Source organism: Falco cherrug, chromosome 18 (assembly GCF_023634085.1).
Source record: "Falco cherrug isolate bFalChe1 chromosome 18, bFalChe1.pri, whole genome shotgun sequence".
NCBI lineage: Eukaryota > Metazoa > Chordata > Aves > Falconiformes > Falconidae > Falco > Falco cherrug.
The window spans coordinates 2,572,201-2,592,267 of record NC_073714.1 but is presented as its reverse complement, the minus strand read 5'-3'; the positions used below and the strand labels follow the sequence as shown (position 1 = coordinate 2,592,267).

Here is a 20,067-nt window from a genome sequence, read left to right as displayed (position 1 = left end):
GGCAAGAAATGGCATCTTAATTAGGGTTAGAGTGTGCATGGCAAGAAATGGCATGTTAATTAGGGTTAGAGTGCAACATTTAAATGCAGAAGAGTATTTATTTTAATGTATCTGAAATATGGCTGCGTGACTCTTACCTTTAAGCATGATAAAGGGGCCAATAAAGTAAGTCTTGTGTATCATAAATCACACTAAATATTTATGATGCAAAACTCCCAAATATCGCAGCACATTGAATGGGTGTCCTTGCAGTCCCTGTCTGATTAGGTAGCCATATGGAGAAAAGCAGTATCTCCACAAACAACAAGCAGGGAATGCAAATCCTTTGTGAATTTTCTTACAGGCACAGAGTTGCCTTCCAGCCTGACCTCACGCAGGACAGGCTACCGAGTTGCTTTGCTTACCCCTGCTAACAGCTGCACAAACTTGTGCTCAGTGAAGTAAATTCCTGCCAAATACTGATTTCATCTGGATTATAAAATGTCGTGCAACAGGGAATTCAAGCAATTACATTTGTACAGCATGCAAATATACAGTAATAACTATCTGTGAGCCTGTTGGGGGTAGGCTATAGAAAATCATTCCTCCTTTTGTATACTGTGGTCTTTGTTGGCTTGATTTTCAAGGGCAGTTAATGTATTGCCAGTTACACTTAAGTGAAAGATGCACCTTGACTTACCTCTGTATGTTAAATGTTTTTTTAGGAGCAAGCCACTTCCACAGCCCAAAACCGCTCTGCTGGTGATAGCATAAAATATTTTGTGCTTCCCTCAATTTATCTGTTGGTGAGGTGAGCTGGAAAACAGCTTGGCAATCCTACAAGAGGTGAAGAATCTGTGGTTTTCAGGTTCTCATCAATAACACTTTAAAATAATGTAAAGCCATAACATTAAATCTGGATGCCACTTGCAAGGAGAATTGTGCCCTTAATTTCATTGGGGCTGGGATTTCGTCCTTTGCTTCTTGCCCGGAATTGCAAACTTGGTGGAATATCAATGGGTTCTTCTAAGTTCTCTGCCTGAACGATTGTCCACTGTTCTTCCTCAATACCAGCGTGTTGCTGCCTTGTGAAGCACTCAAAGCATTGATGGGAGCATGGGATTTCAAGACTTTCCAAAGTCTTCTAATGACATTTTTGTTATTTCCTATAAAGCATGGACTTAATAAAGCCTGCAGGGACACAGTATTACTGAAGATTGACAAGATGAAAGTTGGCATAAATGTTTAGTAGTAAAATACTAAAAATTATGATAATATTTTATAAAATACACTATGAATGCAGTTTAAAGCATTGAATTCATTTGAAAATCGTAATGATTTCACAGCACACACACAGCGCCTTATTTGCATATGCAGATATACTGAGTGTTAAGTGATACCTGTTTTTAATACAGACAAAGTATGTTTTCATTATTCCGTAATCTACTAGGCCTGTGAAGGTTCTTAGGCTTACTTCATATCATCACAACTTATCTTTCATCATTTTTGGTTAAATCACACATATTGCCCTCAGCTATTCCTCTTCCTCTGCATCCCTTTCATCTGCATATAGACCATGTCCTCCTGTTATCATTTGACTATGCTGTGTGTATTCAGTACTTTCTAATCTTCCTTCATACACTGATCCCTTCTGACTTATTTTTTTGTTGTTCTCTGAATTTTCTCAAAAAACTACTAAAATAAATCCCAGCATTGCTAAAAATCAATGGGAATTTCCCAGTTCTGAGAGCAGCAGCTAGGATTTGACTCAATTAGAAGAGCTGCAGTAAAGGAAAATCTTGTACTCCAGTGCTTCTAAATTCATGTCTAAGCACAGGAATTCAGAAAATAAGACACCTAGGGTTATGCATTGCGGAACAAATGCCCTTGGATCCTACTGCCTGCGATACAAGCTGAGAACGCTCACTGTCTTGCAGTTTCTGGCCCTACAGAAACCACTTTTCCACTTCTGTATCACCTTAAAAGGGGCTGCGGTAAATGGGAACAGTGTAAAAGCATATTGAAAACTTCCTCTAAGTGGGTATGAAATCACAGTTTACTTATTCCAGTGTTGGAGTGCTACAGTAATGCTGTTCGTATCAATATATTTCTCTGTAGTTAAATCTGCAGCAACTGTCTGAAGGAAATTAAATTTCATGAAAGGAAGGAAGATTTGGTAGTTAAGGCACTGGGCAGTCACTCGAGAGCAAGGTTTAGTTTCTCCTTCTTCCACAGGCTATCTGTGTGACCTCAGGTGACTCATGTAATCTTTCTGTGCCTCGGTTCTCCATCTATAAAATCGACAATAGCGATGATGCTTCAGAATCATCAGAAAACTGCTTTTGTTCTGTCCATTTCCTTGATGGTTCTTACTCTTAAATTAGTTGATATTTTTGTGTGTGTATGTGTGTCAGGTTCCTTGCAAAGCACAATCCTGACAGCTGTTGAGTTCTACAGGTGTTTCTCTAGTAAAATTAGTTCACAGTAAAATCCAAAATGGTGTTTAATCAATTACATGAGATGATACAAAGGGTGCAACAACATGAAAAATGTGTATTTTCCTTTCCTTCCCTTTCAGGAAATGATAACAGTGAAGCCCTTCCAGAGTCTATCCCATCTGCTCCTGGAACACTGCCTCATTTTATGGAGGAACCAGATGATGCCTACATTATAAAAAGCAACCCCATTGTCTTACGCTGTAAAGCTATGCCAGCTATGCAGATTTTCTTCAAGTGCAATGGTGAATGGGTCCATCAAAATGAGCACGTGTCTGAGGAAAGCATGGATGAGACTACAGGTAAGGGCTAAATTGTCCTTCGGGAGATGTATCTGAAGGCAGTGTCTGTCAGCAGTGTACAAAACCGAGCAAAGACCAGGAGATGGCGTTCAGAGATGCACAGGCGGGAGAGTCATGCGACTGAGCGGATGGTTGCAGGGTTGCACAGAGCTAAAGGAGCAGGAGCTGGCTCCCGTTCAAGGGTCACGCGCCAGTGTCCGCTCTGCCCTGAGTGCACCCAGTAAGCCATGGCAGGAGGGCACAGTGTACCAGCACAAGCCTCTTGCTGGGCAGCTGTGGCAGCGTGCTTTGGTTGGCTTGGTGTGTCTGTAAAACCAGCTCATCTGGTTGTGATGTACCACGTAGACGTGGCTCTGCAGAGCTGGGAGAAGCAGTTTGCCAAAATGCAAAAGGGAAAGCAGTGGATGGAGGGGGGTAAGAAAAGGACAGAGGTGACAGGCAGAGAGGGGGAATACAGATCCTGGCAGAAGCAGCGTAGTGTAAATGGGGAGAGCAAAGGGAATTACAATGACTGTAGATGTCAGAGGTGTTACACAGGGACTGTAACAAACTGGATATGCACCAACAACTTTTCCAAGGGGAGATGTAGGGCCTGATGGAACACTAACCGCAGACAGTGAGCTTTCTGAAAGAAAATAACAGTTGTGGAGGGGAAGGTAGTTCTCTGTATTTCAATGGTGTAATTTAAAGTGGGAACTAGAAACCAGGGAACATATGCTTTTATGAAATTTCTGTCAGGATGAACCATGAAGAATCACCAATGTGGTGGTTGAAATTTGCCTTCACCCCCAAGCATGATAGCTATTTGGTAGGTAGGAGAGATCCATTCTGTGAAAGTGTGTAGTTAAAAGAGGAGAATGAGAAGGGGGAAAGTTGAAAATGATCAACAGATTTTATCATGCTCCCAGCACACCCTATATCTTTTCTCATTTAGAAGCATCTTGGTAAGTATTGCGAACCAATTTAATGCTGCACCGTCCTGTAATTTCACAATTCTGTTTTGTTATTGCTTTTCTCTCCTCCTTAAATTCCAGGATTGCTAGGCAACTCCATGTCTTGGAAATAGCAGTGTATGTATAACATCCTCTCTATCAATACAAGAATTTCCTTTTTAGAGGAAAAAAATGCCATTTAAAAAGAAGTTAGTCTCCTAAAGTGGTGTTTGGCATTCTTTAAGTGACACATTCTGAAGAAACTTCATACTAAAGGCTTTTTGTAAATGCTAATCTGGATGAATTTTAATTTTTACAGTTACCTTTTCGAAAATAATTTAATAGGCATAACCTTTACTTCTAAAGGCACTGCTGAATCAATGTAGAAGAAATGTCGTCCCTAAATGTTTTTCTTCCATATGGTTAATGAAAAACTGTCTTGTGAATACTGCAATTATGTTTTCTAAGCCTTGGATTAATAACAGGAAAAAAAAAAGATAAAGTAACATTAGGTGGGTTTTTTTTAAATAACACCAGGTACATTGAGGTTTGGGACATGGAGGCACAGGCTTAGCAAGTGAGATCTGGAATATAAATGTTGCAGATCTGAATTTAGCCCAGGGACAGAGCTAAACCTAAAAGTATTGTTCTCGAAACACAAGTGCGGTCCAGATAGTGCAGTGTGTGTGTATTCCAAAACCTGCCAAAATGGTCCTCAGGACACAAAAATGTAAGTAAAGGCTATATACAGTGTAATGTTGAAGGACAGACATGGATATTCTCTCACCATGGTGTATCCGTACCCATAAATTATTTTGGAACTCTTTCTTAGCCTTCAGTAAATAGCAGACTATTGGGGTTTTTTAGAATTAATGTGCATCCTGGCAGTGCCCTCATTTCTGGAGTCAAATCTGGGGCATAAATATGTCTGTTACCAAGCATGCAGAGCGTTCTGCGTACTGCGTGGGCTCCATCTGTGAATAACTGCACTAGAATTTATGCCAGGAATGGTGCCTCTGGTTCAGGGTGCGATTCTGGCGTGCTCACTGAAGGGCAGCTACACTAAATTAAAATGGGTCTGTCCTTTTCTATCCTTCCACTCTTTGTTATGGGACTAAAATCCTGAGATGTGTAGAAAAGTGGTGAAAAACAGCAACAAGAAACCCAAACAAGAGGGAATTTAGTGCTGAATACAAGAAATGTTATCTTAGCATCTCTATAAATCCCTGCCAGCAAGCTCTTAGCCAGGCATATGCAAGAAGTACTTGGCAATGGCACTTGAAGGCACGCTGTTCTGATGGATTTTACCTACAGCACTGTGTTGTGTACACAGAAAAGGACAGGAAGGACAGCTGTTGGTAGACAACGGGTGTGTTTTGTCAGTGTGATGAACATGGAATCCAATTTTGCATGATTTTGTTTTTATAGGACAGAAATAAAAATCTTATGAGTAACACAGGAGTCACTGTTAATTTGAAGAGGAGGAGCAGCCAGAGAGGAAGGATTTTTGTGGCTTTCTAAGCTTTGCAGTTGCAGGCTGCAGCACGTGTTGGCTGCCTGAGAATGCAGGGGGTCCAGGTGGGCTCAAAGAGTTAGCGCTGAAGTCTCTGCTGTTGTGGGTTTGCTGCTGTTTGAGCAGAAAATCAGTGCAGGCAAGAAAACACGTGCTGCAGCTGCGATGGGCGCAGGTTCCCATCTCTGCACTGCCGCAGTCGGTCAGTTAGAGACCAAGTTATTTCATCCTCTCCTGCCTTATTTCCTGAGTTGCAGAAAAGATAGTGATCCGTAGCCTGCCTTTTCTGTTTATTCTGTAAACGTGGCAGAGCAGGAGCTTGGCGCTCTCTGAGTACTCTGCTTCATAAAGTGAGAGCCTGAGCTAGTAGATGCTACTGTGATAAAAATATAATAATTATGGTTTGATTAATTTCCTTCAGATTTATTGTTCTTGCCTGAACGTTGCAGCATGCACCCCAGAATTAGTCTGCAAATATTTCAACTTTTCAGTTTCACCAGAGGATCAGACCTGCTAAGACTAGCTAGAGTTTTCTTGTCTGATAAATAAAAGGATTACAGCAATAACTGCTGTCAGTGTTTTTCTCATTTAAACAAATAAAGCTGACAAATGCTGAAGTTCTGTGCAGCTCTGTTATGTTTAGTACATGGAGAGCAATTATTCATCTGCTGCCAGCATTAGTCTATCTGCAGCTAAACCATCCAACAGTGCAGAAAGCTTATTAGCATATCAGTACCATAGTCATAATTTTATATTCTGTAAGGCTGTACTGTATAACAAAAGATGATGGTTATAATTTGCACAATAATTTAAAGGGTTGGACTTGCAGTGCTTATTAGAGTTATACAAGTCACAGGTAAAATGTTGCTCTTGTTTATTATATGCCTGGTTTTATTTGCATGGATTTTTCATTCTGTGTCATTTTCTATGAACAATTTTTCTGGCATTTCTCGGGATGCAGAGGGTAGGTGGGTATATTTGTTGGTGAAATATAGGGATGATAAATGAAGAATATGTCTCTGTTCCCAATAGGTTTGCTTTCTGTAGTTGTTTCTAAAACAAATGAAAATGGGTGTACTTTCTCCATAAACAAAACATAACTTTCCCCAAAGATGAGATGTTCTCCAGAGGGTCCCTTCCAACCTCAACAATTCTGTGATTCTGCTATTTTGGATACATTTATTTTGTCTATTGGCAAATTGTGAGACCTTTAAAAGGACCTGAATTCCTACCCGTCCTATTCTCAAAATGCTGAACCTCCAGCTTCTCAGAAGCATGTGCTGTTCACTTGCCTGATTCAAACCACATTAAATGCTGCCTCAGAAAATACAGGCTACTATATAGATTAATTAGATAAGGTGTCAATGAACGGCAGAACTCAGTTGGAGAATTTTCTACCTTAACCAATCTGAAGCTGTAGATGCCTGTATTCACTGATGACTGCTCAGAACCAATAAGCCCAGAAATGGCTTCTGCTTCGCAAGAAAATCATCATCATGTGATGATTGTTTTTGTCTGGTATCAGTAAAGATTCTGTCATTGTTAGCATGGATGCACCAGTAAGCTGTATGATACGCAGTTCTCGTACCTTCCTTACTATTTGCTGCTTCCAAAGATTCCTAGAGTAGCTCAGAAACGGAGAGTTGAGAAGATGGTGTAGCAGAACCAGGCGGGCGAGCGGCAGCGCTGTCAGCAAGGCTGCAGTTAGCGGCTGGTGACGAGGAGTATGCTCTGCCTTGGAAGATGCTACTTAGAGGTCATGGTGGGAACAAGCTGATGATGGGATGGCACAATAGCTAGAGGTACTCGGGTAGAGCAAGCGGCTGTACCTTCACAGCAACACACAGAGCAGCGCTGTGTGTACAGGCAGCAGAGACACGCAGGCAGATGCGATGTGCATGGCTGCACAGCAGTGCGTGTCGGCTCACAGGGTGCCGGAGCAGGGATTCCTGACTGGAGATGGGCCAGCTTGGAAAGGTCGGTGCTTCTCAAGGGCTTGATGCGTTTACACCTGTGTCGAAGAAATCTGTCCGTAGGTGGGTTGCAACCGTGTTGGACAAGGGTGCAGGTTAGCTGGGATTTGGAGGCTCTGGAGCTTGGTGCGCTGTAGCTTGGGTTGCAGTCGTTCAGGCACACAGCTTGATGTGCTGTAGGTAATTAAGAAGAAAGTGTATGTCTGTCACTGTCGTATAGCATGGTGGGGTGCCAAATCTTCAGCCAGTCAAGACTTGCTGCGTCAGGTCACCAGGACTCATGGTCTCTAATGGAAATTAACTGTAGCTGCTCTTATCCTTAACCCGTGAAGATCCCTCTACAGAATGGTTGTGTGACTGAAGAATCCAAGGAGTCATCGCTGGCGGAGCAGCCTGGATGTTCAGTTTGAGATGATGCATTTCCATCGTGCATTCTACAGTCAGTGTGTCAGCAAGGAGGGGAGTTTCTGACAGAACTGCTGAGTTCCATGTGCTGTGTTTATTTCATAATGGCTTGTTTTCACCGTGTCAGAAAATAAAGGGACGTTTTGTAAACAGTTTTGTTGAAGACTGCATCGACATATTTTAAAAAAAAACAAAATGCAAATAAAACCAACAAGGAAACCTCTGTTTGTTTATTACAGAGTGAATAAATATTTAGAGTGACTAAAATAATTATGGCTACAACTTAGGGAAGGTGTCCCACGTTTGTCCATGTCTTCAGGTATTGTTGTGAAATATAGCAAGCCAAACAGGCTAAATGGAAAGAAGTAAAAATTCCCTTTGCCTGTTGCTGGAAAGGCAGCAAAAATTTTGTATTGCTTTATAGTACTTAAAGCTTGTCTGACCTTCCCTGCCCCTTCAGTGAGCATCCCCAGTGGGCCGCATCTCTCCTGTTTACCAGAGGAGCACGCTGACTTCCTAGTGCCTTTCAGAAGTGAAATACCCAGCTGTTAATGATGCCTGAGATTAAGTGGAAGCCAATTTTTATGGAGTTCAGGCTTAGAAATTTCTTGCTGCTTTATAAACTTCACAGGCATGAAATATTTTAAGATTGAGTTTTCATTCATTTCTAGTGAAGGGGAAATAAGTATCTTGGGACTGCACAGGAGAAGAAAGAAGAAAGTAGTAGGCATGAATGTTTTCTATTTTCAAATTAATGTTTTTCTGACTAGCTCTTTCAAATGATTCCTAATGCCTTTTAACCCAGGCTTGGAGTATATTTCCTCTCCCCGAGGTTCTCATGCAAGGGTAGCTGCAGGTAGGACAAACATCCCAAGTGTATAAAATGACGTGTCAGGTTTACAAGGCTTCTTGGCGTCTTGTACTGATGTACCTTCAAGCTTTGTCTGAGGGGCAACACTGCCCAACTCCACCTGTGCCCAGGCAATTACAAAACTGGTAGCAGGCTAAGAAAAATTCCCATCTTTACTCCTGGCTAGCCTTGATTATTCCCTTAGATACTTTGTCAGCTCTTTAGGTGTGACTGATTCCTACCCCAGGAAAGGGGTAAGCATCCTTTTTGATAGACAACAAGCAAATTTGAAGTAGACAGCAGCAACATTGCACTGCAGATAATTTAGCAAGGTTATCTTTGGGAAACTGCATAAAATAAGCAAGATATCTGTCCGATGTAATACACGCTTCTGTTTGTGAGTGTTAAGAAAGGCAAGACTTCCAGGTTTGTAGCTGCTTCACTTGCTTCCCAGAAGGACAGGGTGGCAAAGGGGACCATCTCCCATTTGTGAGCTGTGAAATTTATTCCCCTCTCTTTCTTTTCTCCTCCTTCCAGGCTGTAATGGCTTGAGCTTAGCTTTTGGGGGGAGGGGGCTGCTGCAGCATGACCCACGTGCAAGGAGATGCCTGCTGGACAGAACCGCGGCAGCAGCGGCTGGAACAGGCTGAATTCAGTGGGGCATTTGATTAGTTCCTGTCATACGTGCATAGTTCTGCCTGTTTGACTTGATTGGGGGCCTACCAGGGTGCTTCAGAATCGTTTTCAAGGGCACCGAGATGTTAGATCAGGAGACATTTTTACTGTATGTTATACTATAAAATTCCAGATAAACATTCTGGGTGAAAAAGGCAGAAGAGACAAGGTTTCAGGGGGAGGCGTTAAGTTCTTGCAAACACCACAGTGGGTGGGTAATTCTTATAACGCAATGCACTATGACCTAATCAGCTTTTAGAGTTTAATTAGTGGCGATATATTATTGTCAAAGTAATTAAAGCTTTGCCTTGATTAAAAATGGGATTGTTTAATTAAAAGAAAAGGTTTGGTTAACCTTAGCTTTATGCCCAAGTACGATAGCCTGTATCAGCTAATTTTCTGTATCTTTCCCCTTCAGGATTGAAAGTTCGAGAGGTTTTCATCAACGTGACGAGACAGCAGGTGGAAGATTTTCATGGGCCAGAAGATTACTGGTGTCAATGTGTTGCGTGGAGCCATCTAGGGACCTCGAAGAGTAGGAAGGCATCTGTCCGCATAGCGTGTGAGTAGAGTAAATGTTCTGCTATTCCAGGTTTTGTAAGGTATGGAAACACACTGTTCCTTTAGGATTAAATATAAATGGATACTGGTAAGGTAGTGCTGTCTTTGCAGGCCCTCCCTATGACTTGCTGTAGGAGTATTGTGGGAAGCATGCGTGTTTTGGGGGTTTTTCAGAGCTCTCTTTTATTTTAATGTGTATTGATTGATTTGCATTTACACTCGGTAAATCTGTTTCAGAGAATCTGGATTGTGCACAGTGTCACAACAGTGCAATATAATTGAAAAGGTTAATGCAAATTGAAAATCCCCTTAGAAGTGCCCTTTTGTTCCCATTTGATCTAAAAAAAAAAAAGAAAAACTATTTGACCATGTTTGCCTGCTACACTTCGTTTAAAAAAAAAAAGGCAAGAATACATTAGAAGCTTTTGTCATATAGTATTTTAAATCTGGCTTTCAATATCGAAACATATCGCTGGTCTTCAGGTATGATAAGCTGTGGGGGAAATGAGATAAAAGTAGGAAAAATAGAATAATTCCAATCAGTAGAGGAAAAAATATCTTCCCTCCTTTTTCTGAGGACATGAGATCCAAACATCCTAAACAGAACTAAGACTGCTTCAGAAACACCGTCATTCCTCAATGGAACTAAGCATACGTTCTTTAGAAAAGAATAATTTTAAATGCTGTTCATGTAGGCATTTACAAGAGCCACTAGTGAAGATAGAAGAATTGTTCATAAGCAAGGCAGGTAGTCTTCCACTTCTTTAACTATGTAGCTGATGTGAAATCTACATCAGATGGTGGAATCTGTCATTCAGACAAGTTAATGTGGCTTCGGAAAAATTTCCTTCTTGTAACAAGGTGAAAGTATTATTGCCTCATCCTTGGACTGGAAAACTGGACAACAGCTTTTCAAAATCAGCCCATAATATTGCCTGTGTCATAATGAAGAAACGACCAGCCCAGCATGTGCTTCCCATGTTGGACATCACACAGGATCAGCCCTTCTGGTGTGGGAAGACAGCTGACAGCAGTCCTCTTTGGGAACCTCTGGGTGGTGGGGTTGCTCCATCTCACTGCCAACCCCATTGTGACCGAAGGTTACTGGAGGGAGACAGAGGTGGATTTGAGGCTGGTGTATGTTCCCAGGTGCTAACATCTGCTTTTTCATATCCTTCCACCAGGCCTTGTGCTTTGACTTCAGAGCCAGTTGCATGTGACATCTGGTATTAAAAACTGGACCCTATATAGTTACGCTGTGCTGTTAAGCTACTTACGATTCTATGTGCCTGCTGCTTGCCATAATGGGATTCGAAAGGAATTCCACTGTGCAGAACTGTGAATTACTCAGTTAAAATGTACGTCTTTCTAGTCACACCAAACAGGGATGGTCATTATTACCAGCAGTGGTTCTGAAGAAGGCCACGTGGTTACGGTAGCTGCCGTCGCTGTTGGCTTAGGGGGCACCATTACTTGCTACTTTACACAAAGGGAGTAACTCTGGTCTTTTAGGCTGACAAATGTTTAAGTAACAGCACTGTAGGTTAATTAGAGTTACGAGGGAAGGGGGGTTATTTGGTTTTATCTGTTCGAGCATAGGAGACTCATTCCAGAATTTTTAATACAGTGGGGAGCAGAGGACAACCGTTGTCCTCAGAGGAAGCTTTCAGACTCTGTTATCTCTGTTCTTCAAATCTGAAATAGTGTGCTGGAGTGTTACAACTCACAATCAACAGATCGTTATTGGAAAGACGCAAAAAATGGAAAATGCAATAAATGCCATCATAGCAGAAGGGACATAAAAAAGACAGAACCCAAATACAATTGTTACTATGAGGCTGTGGAGATACTCAAAGCCTCATCCAATTTTTACCTTGCAATTAGATCTGCTACATTTTTATAGCAGAATCAGAGCCTGAAACCATCTTTTTGCACTAGCAGAGAATTCAGGAAATTACTTCCCCCCAGTCTGTTGTGAACCCTTTTCCTTTAAATCACCAGTTCAGGTCTTTAAAGAACTTGTCCAAGGAAATGATGGCAACAACCTGCAAAGAACTGGGAGAAATACTTCTTGAAGGAGATGAGGGGGTGGAGGAGTGGGTCGGGGAAGTTCAAGCAAGAAACTCTGAATGGTAACTGTATCAGGTAGTGTTCTAGCAATTCTTGATAAATCTTTCTAAAATTATGCTCTTTTAAGAGGGTAACTTAAAATAAACATTAGAGGTAAGTAATAGGACAATGTAGCAACTCCTTGATTTTATAAATGACAGATCTTTTTGTTGGCTGACTTAGTTTAAATGTGTAAATATGTGTAAATTCAATTTTTTTATTTTACTGCATTAACTGTCATAACACTGAATGAGCTAATAATTCCCCTGTATTACTAAGCTGCAAAGGACTATTATTCTGAATTGAATTTTTATTGACTTTTCTCTGCACTGTGATTTCCCAACCCCATAATATGGCAATACGAGTAAAAATCAGAATGAGCAGAAGCAGGTGGAGCAGTGTGCTGGGACTTTTAAACCCATCGCTGTGGTACCGGTTCTTCCGCAAACCACTTCCCCAGCTGCCATCCATAACGGCAGACATCACATTAACCTAGCGGGCGCTCCAGAGAGCGCTCTTCATTTCTGCTTTATGTACGGTGCTGAGCGGGGCTCAATGTTTCACCTGAGAACTGCGTTCCTGTACTGGCCATTTGCTCTGCTACTTCTACTTGAAGCCTTGTTGGTTTGGGTTTTTTTAATGAAAAGAACAGCAATTCTCGAGTGCAGAGATGATGGGACTTGTTAGTACCCCAGGCAGAAAAAAATCGTAGCTGCCAACCATCACCTGTAAACTTCCCGCACTGTTCCCAGGGCAGAGCGTTTCATGGACCTCTGTCATCCTGCCCGTGCTGAACACCCCGGCTACTTAATCTGGGGCGTGGATTTCGGTGTGAGGGAATACCCTGTAGAGGACCAGAGATGAGAATGTGTAGGTCTAACCCGTGATGACACACAGAAGCCATAACTTTTCACAGCACCTATCACTGTGATGCATGCTGTGGTAGTGTCGACTTTTTTATTCTTTTTTTTTTTTTTTTTTTTTATTTTTTGGTGTGTGCTTAAAGCATAGAGTTTCTGAATTGTGAGTCAAGTCCAAAGCATTTCAGCACTTTATATTTCTCTGAAAAAGCAGGTAAGTATTTCTTTATGATAGAGTGGAATGCAGAGAAAATGAGAAGATGGATCTTACTCCATTTTTCATCCTAATAAAGGCATTTGTAGGCACAACTGCAGCCTGACTGTTAATGAATGACTTTTTAAATAGAGTACTGGAAAAGATATTGGTTATCTCTGAGGAAAAAAAAAAACCAACATTAGCAAGGAATCATAAAAAGGAGAATACATGCACCGTGTGCATCTTTCTCCAGTGACCAGCTTGCTAAAATAAGTCTTAATGTATTTTGTAAAATATATTGAAGTGTAACTGATTCAGAGCCTCTGCTGTTTAAGGGGTTTTATTTCATGAAATGTAACCAATGGAGAAAATTAAATCAGTAAATTCACACTGTGGAATCTGAGACACTGTTTGAAGAAAATGAGTATGTCCAATGGAAACTTCCTAACTCTCAAAGCACGCGTAGCGAGTAGCAAGCAAAACTTTACATATTCCTGGTGTACCTGGGGTAGGTCAGTGGCATCGGACACAGGTTTCCTTTTTGTGTCTGTTCTGGTTTGCCCAGGCACTTGTACACAGGAGCGCTGTGGCCACACCAGTGTGACTCTGAGACAATTCACCCTGTTTTTACCCGGAATGCCTGGCTGGGCCACCTATCTGAAACGAAGCGATCTTGTGATCGGCCAGTTCGGCACGTGTGGAATGGCTCAGCCCTTCCTTTCCTTCCCCTACAGCGTGCAGTGCGTCAGCGATCTAAACGAAACACCTAGCTTAGAATGTTGTATAAAATACCCTGGCACTCTTCTGAAGTAGCATACACCAGGAAAATTTTTCACCCAGTCTGGGGTTCATTCAGCTGGCCCTAACAGCACCCTGACAGCGCCACGTGGTTGTTCTTGCATTTAATTCTCCTGTTCTGGAAAGGCAGGAGCTGGAGGGATGGAATGTACAACTGCAGCCACCGAGGCTGTGGGTTCTGAAATTGTCTCTGTAGTCACACGCACATCGTTTCTAAAGGTGCAGAAATGGAAACGCAGCTAAAGATGATGGAGTCCCCCAGCCTCTCGCCTAGGGAAGAATGCGTAGCTCTCCGTTGCCCATCGCTTTCTGCACACACTTAAGAGGAGAATATGGCAAAGCGGGATGGCTGCTCGATTCTGCAGCCTGTGTAGTATTGCTTGGGGAGTAACGGCTTCTGGAGGTATAATGAATTATTGCATTAAACTCTGCAGATTTACGGAAAAACTTTGAGCAAGACCCACAAGGGAAGGAGGTTCCTATCGAAGGGATGATCGTTCTCCACTGTCGGCCACCCGAGGGAGTCCCTGCAGCTGAGGTGAGGCTTCGGGCAAGTCACTGCTGGTGGCTGATGCCTCCGGGCTGGTGACAAGCCAGCAGGGAAGCAAAAGGGCTTTGCTAACATGTGGTTTTCAAGCTCCTGTGTTGGTTACCGTGTTCTTCTCTCACAGCCTGCTTTAAATACAGGTTTTTTTGATGATATGTTTTAAAGAAGTATAGCTTATTATCAGAATTCAGGAATGTTTGCTGAAAAAAATCCTAGTTTTGATACAATTTGCAAGTTTTATGTTTACAAACCAAAAACAGATTGTTACTTATTTTCTCAGAAATTACTTTTCTCATTGAAAGATGAAACAAATTAAAACTGAAAATATTATGATAAATCATTGCTGGAGAGAGAAAATCGGCTGCAAATAATAATTTGGGGTTTTTTTGCTTAGCTCTAAACACGCTTTTTGTCAAGAGAGCGGAATCTTAACAGGAAACTAATAGGGATGCCTTAAAATGATAATAGCCAGACTATTCTTGGAGGAAGTGGGTTGTGTTTAAAAAATCTGCTAGGGAGGCATTAAAGAAAAAAATAATCCGGTAGAAGCTAGCATGGCATCACACTGTTCTTACCCATCAAAAGCAGACCGGTGGTGGTAGTCTGGAGCCAGTGCTGCCATGGCAAGGCTGAGACCTGTAGTTCCAATCTCCTGCGTACCTGGGTGTGCTGCAGTCACCACGTGCAGGCTGCAGTGCAGCCCCGGGAACACTGTGCCTGTTCCTAATTGCACACTGCAGCGTGCTCGTCAGCATGTGCTGATGAGTAAGAGAAATAGTATCACTCAGAGGTTATTTTTGCCCCTTATTTCCACAATTGCCGTGGAATGTTCTGATTGAAGGAACAAAAAAAGTAGGGAAAAATAAGCTCCAAATGTGTCCTTTCATTTAAGGAGAAGCATGTTGAGCAGATGCCATTGAAAATAAAGAGAGGAGAAATGCAGCAAACTAGGGTGCTAAAGCCACTGAAAAGCAGGTAAAAGTGTTAAAGACCAAAAGGAAAATGAGTTAGAAGTAAGAATGGTGAGCAGATGAATTTGCTTCTAGGCATCTAATGTGCATTACTCTTGTCACTCAGATTTCTGCAGCTATGCATTATTTTTATTCCTGTGTTACTCGAAAAATGGATACTGCGTTACAGAGAATTGCCAACATTATTGAAATTTGTATTTTGGTAAATATATCTATTTTGTCGACGACAAATTTCCAAAAGTGTAATTGCCTAAACATCCTTGGTCTGTGAAGGATTCCCTGCCCATGCTCTCTGCAGAAGGGATGGTAATCACTGCCTGTGGAGATTCCCCAAAGCCACCAGCTGGCAACCTCGGTGACCTTTTTCTCTCGAACGCTGTACGTTGCTAAACGAGGTTTTCTGAATGCATGTCCCCCCAGATTGCCAGCGTATCCTCTCTCAGATAAGTTTGCTATCTCTCTGGTAAAACCTTCCGCTATGCTTATTCCTTTCACCCTGGTTAACGTTGTTCCACAAAACTAGACAGACTTTATAGTAAAAGAAGTGAATGTTTACTACTAAAATGCCCCAAATCAAGAGCAGAGTTGTAGGAAAAAGGCTGGAAACAAGCAGTTACGAAGTGAAATGAGGTGTGATATGGCCACTGCTGGACTGCAAAAGATCTCTTAGCTGTGGAAATGTATCTGCCCTGCAGCCCTGGCGGTGTGTCAGCCTTGGGAGCTGGCAGCCCAGTGTTCATGGGGGAACTCTGCCTTGTCCAGCACCTTCATATTCTGGTCGTCTTCCTCTTCTTTCCCTTCCCCTTTCACCCACCACCGTTTAATTTTCTTCTGTTCAGTTGCCTAATCTACTCTCTCAAAGTTTTATAGGCTCAAGTACCCCTTGTGTCTTGCATTGCACTGTATGGTCACTGAAGGAATGTTCCTTGATGTGATAAGGATCCTAGTACCTTCCTTAGGAGATTTGAGTGCATTTTTCTACATTGACTGTTTTCATGGTCTGAAGAGCATGCTACCGTGTCTGTCAGTTTGGGTTTCTTGCTAATTCTAAAAATACAGCATTTAAAGGTGAGCTAAAAGTGGAAAAACTGTATAAAATCTGTTTTCTTTGAGACCTGAAGAAGCAAATAATGATATGTACACTTCTACCCAACAAGTCTGGTTTGCTGAACTGATTGCATACATTTTGACTGTTTTCCAATTTCTGTATAGTTAAGTAGCCAAAAATGCTGTCTTTGTTGGAATTCAGCCATTTGGGGAAAAAATGGTAATTCTCAGTCAGCACTGCTTGGTTTTTACTGAGAATTTTAGAATTATTCAAAATACACTGCTTTACACTCAATGTTTAAACAGGATATCTGTCTTTTGTGAAAGTTAGGAATTGTATCCAATGAAAAACTGACATTTTAATTGCTTTCTACAGATAAAAATTGTGGAGTTCTCAATAAACCCTGATTTACTGATGTTGATTTGTAAAATTGTTATTGCTGCTAATAAAGCCTGTAAATCTTAACAGGTCATATTTGCTTTGGACAATTAAATTTCACATAAAGGCTCAGGATACAAGGCTAATTCTGTGTTCATCAAGGTAAACAGTCTACTGGAAATAATTCAGTGTTTCAGAAACTGGGTACCAGATTCAAATAAGTAACGGTTCTGGTCTGTGGCAGTAAGCTTGAGGTTATAAACTCTTTTTGTTGTTTTCAAGTTAAAAATGACCTGTTCTGTAGAACATGTGGATGAGAAATAACTGAGATAGCCAGCAAGTCTTGCTCAATAATTGTTTTGTGGGTACTGAGAAGTGTAGACCCTGTGCTGGCAACAAATCTATGGTTCTGATCCAAGAACTGATTTCATTAGAGTTTGGATGAAGCCCTAGATGAAAACATAAGGCTTGAAATAACTACGGACAAAGAAGCTCGTCTTCTGTTTCATTAGATGCAAAATAGATGCTAATTGTGGCATTGTTTTTTGTTTGTTTGTCTGTTTAATCCATTCTCTGCCTGGACCTGGAAATGCAAACTGAAAACAAAATGGATAGGAGACTCCAGCCCCTTTAATGTTATCATGCCAATATTTGTCTGAATCCCTTGGGAAGATTTTGATTATTCTATCAAGTGCAGAAGTTCAGGAACATTATTTTCCTGAAGAGCACACATTTCCTGTGCTTGCCATAGTCACAAGTTAATCTAGCGATTTATTTCTGACAGTGGCTATGACTGACTGATACAGTCAAACCTCTAATCATGCACTGCAGCTTAATAAGAGACAGACACTTTACAACTGGAATGAAATTTCAGATTCAGCCCAATTATTTATGTGAGTCTGCCCCATTACCAAGAATATAAATCTTCATCTCTGGAATTGTTTTTCTGCATCTTAGAGGTGCTGAAGATTTCTTAAATCCAAGGATAGAAGCATTAAAAGTAAATGTTCTTAATGAAAAATCCTGTCCTTAGTCCTACAAGATGTGGAAAGCAGGGATATTTTTTAGTGATGGCTGACAAAATAGTATCTTCAGAATCGCCAGGAATGGGCGAGCCCTTCTTCCCCACTATTCCTTTCCACATATCTAGTCACTTCTCAAATATTTCACCTAAGTGGCTTTACTCACTGCTGGTGCTTGTTTAAAACTGCGTGAGTGGATCTCAGCAGTTCTTAGTAGGCAGAGGAACTCGTTACTAAATAGATCAGCGATTCCCAGGCGTATTTATGCCATTATGTGCCATCAGTGGCAACCTCTTACCGCAGAAAAAAAGCATTTAACTGAGTAGCAGCATCTGAGAATTCCTGAGCTGTCATCACAGTAAGCGTTTTTGCCAGTGGTGCCTCTCAGTACTAATATTTTTATTTTTTATTTATTTTTGGGGTGGGACAGCAGGGATGAGACAGAGATCAAGACCACAGCTCACAGAGAGGTTCTTTAAAGCAACTTGCTCTAGATCAAGTTTAATTTCATTGGGAGAAATTTCTGTTTCTACCATCTGTTCCAGAACAAGTAAGGTTTCTGTATCTCGTCACCAGTAGCAATGAAAATACGGAGATTAAGTTTGCTTATATGCATTAATTTCCACACACAATATGTATAAAAGGAGTTAGGAGGATACAGATTAAAGGTTTGGATCCACAGTTTAAATGTATCTAAACTGTATATGGCTTAAAACTTGGCTTGTGTAAATTAATTTACAAATAATGGAAGCTCATGTGACATTGTCAATGGTCTTTATACAGCTCAGTTTTAGTAAATAGTCTTTAAGCCAAATAGCACATTAGTGAAAGCAAACAAGGAAGATTACAAATAAAGAACGGCAGTGTTCTAATTCAGCTTTAATGTTGTACAGGCACAAATCGGGAGCACCAAATCCTGCTGAGGCAAGCACTGATTTTAATGCTGCCTTGAAATGCACTGTACTGTCTTGATTCATTTAGCAGCAAATTTCATTGCTTGTGTCATTGCTAGGTCTTAAGTAAAAGACATAAAGGAGCATCTCTCTTGATCTGCGTTCTTTTTCCAAGAATCTGATTACACAGTTCATGCAGCCAAAGTCCATCTCTTGTGCATGAAACACTGTTGAACGTACCTGATTTTACCGATAACGAAACCTCATGTGGGAACAGCAGTCAAGGAAACAGAGTAGCTGAGGTGTTCCCCGTTGTTTGACCCTCTCAAATCGTTCAGAAACCTTGGCAAATTCTGAAACTGCTTTGAATTCTGTATGGGCGGGACAGGCCCCTTACCTCTGAATGTGGTAAGACCTCATACCATCTCTTGGAGCACCATGGCTCAGCTCCTGGAACATGCTGCCTTTCAGTTTATGTGCAGGTCCAGGTCAGCCGCCCTCACGCTGTAGCCCACCCTGTAGTTCTGTCTCTGCAGCCTTTGTCTGCAGGTTTCCAGCTCCAGAGTTTGCCTCTGCAAAGAAGGGAACATGAGAAAATTGTGCACATCTCTGCTTTGCAAGGTTGCTGAGGGGCTGGGGCGTTCTGGGTGCATTGCTACAGCAGTAAGAGTAAGAAAACCCAAATCCTGATGCTAGGCAAACTGGAAAAAGGTTTAAAATCCTCTTGTTATGCATTCACATGGCAAGCGAAACAGAGCTGGTGAGCAGCTGTGCTTGCAGGCATCAGCACCCAACCCAAATAAATGCTGGATTTTCTTTTTTATTTTGCTGTTTAACTCATAAAAAACTGAATTTAAGTAGAGCATCTGATAATTCCCTGCTGTGGCAAATGTTGATTTAAATATAACAGAGTCTCTGCTGGCACAGGCTTGATGGGACCGGAGCCATTTCTTTCACTATTGATGCAGAGTTGGCCAAGGGAAGAGTCAGTTCTGGCTTTCAGTCCCACAACAGATTCTCCGCATAGATATGTTTATTAATTGTATGCAATAGAGGCCTCATTTAGCTTGGAGTGTATGCAGAGAGGCAGTTGCGGCACGGTGTACAAATCAGCTAAACTCCCTGATGAATCCTCGTCTGCTGGTCATTTTTGTTGGGCTGCCAGGTGGGTGCCTTGGGCTTGGACCTCTGGGCCCAGTTCCTGTATTGCCAAGACTGTTTCACTCCGTGGATATCAGAGAAAGTATTTCTGATTTTCATTGGCATGATGAAAATGAGAGGAAAGGGAGGGCTCAGTTCTCCGCTCAGGAAACATGGAGTTGAATACTGAGTTTGCCAGAACATCTTTAGCCTTGCTGCTGCTGATTATCTGCATCTTTTCACAAGACTAACCTTGCTCATTATACACAGCTTGCTGTTTTGGGAACGTTTTGAAGAAGTTTGTGAAGGGAAGAATGGCTTCTCTCTATTAAAAAGACATTTTTAAAAGCGGCGCATTTGACAGTGACATAATACATGATGCATTTCTTCAAGCTGCGCTACCTGCTGGCCCGCCTTTGC

At 41.6% G+C, this 20,067-nt stretch overlaps 1 protein-coding gene across 2 annotated transcripts in view; it reads left to right on the top strand.

The window, feature by feature from the left end:
- The window catches only part of UNC5D (unc-5 netrin receptor D), a 168,446-nt gene that overhangs the window by 76,428 nt on the left and 71,951 nt on the right, over positions 1 to 20,067 (top strand). For both annotated transcript variants that reach the window (XM_055696359.1, XM_055696358.1), the window contains exons 2-4: positions 2,558 to 2,776; positions 9,543 to 9,686; positions 14,083 to 14,186. In XM_055696359.1, the coding sequence (XP_055552334.1) occupies positions 2,558 to 2,776; positions 9,543 to 9,686; positions 14,083 to 14,186 (467 nt within the window). The remainder of the gene's footprint in view (positions 1 to 2,557; positions 2,777 to 9,542; positions 9,687 to 14,082; positions 14,187 to 20,067) is intronic.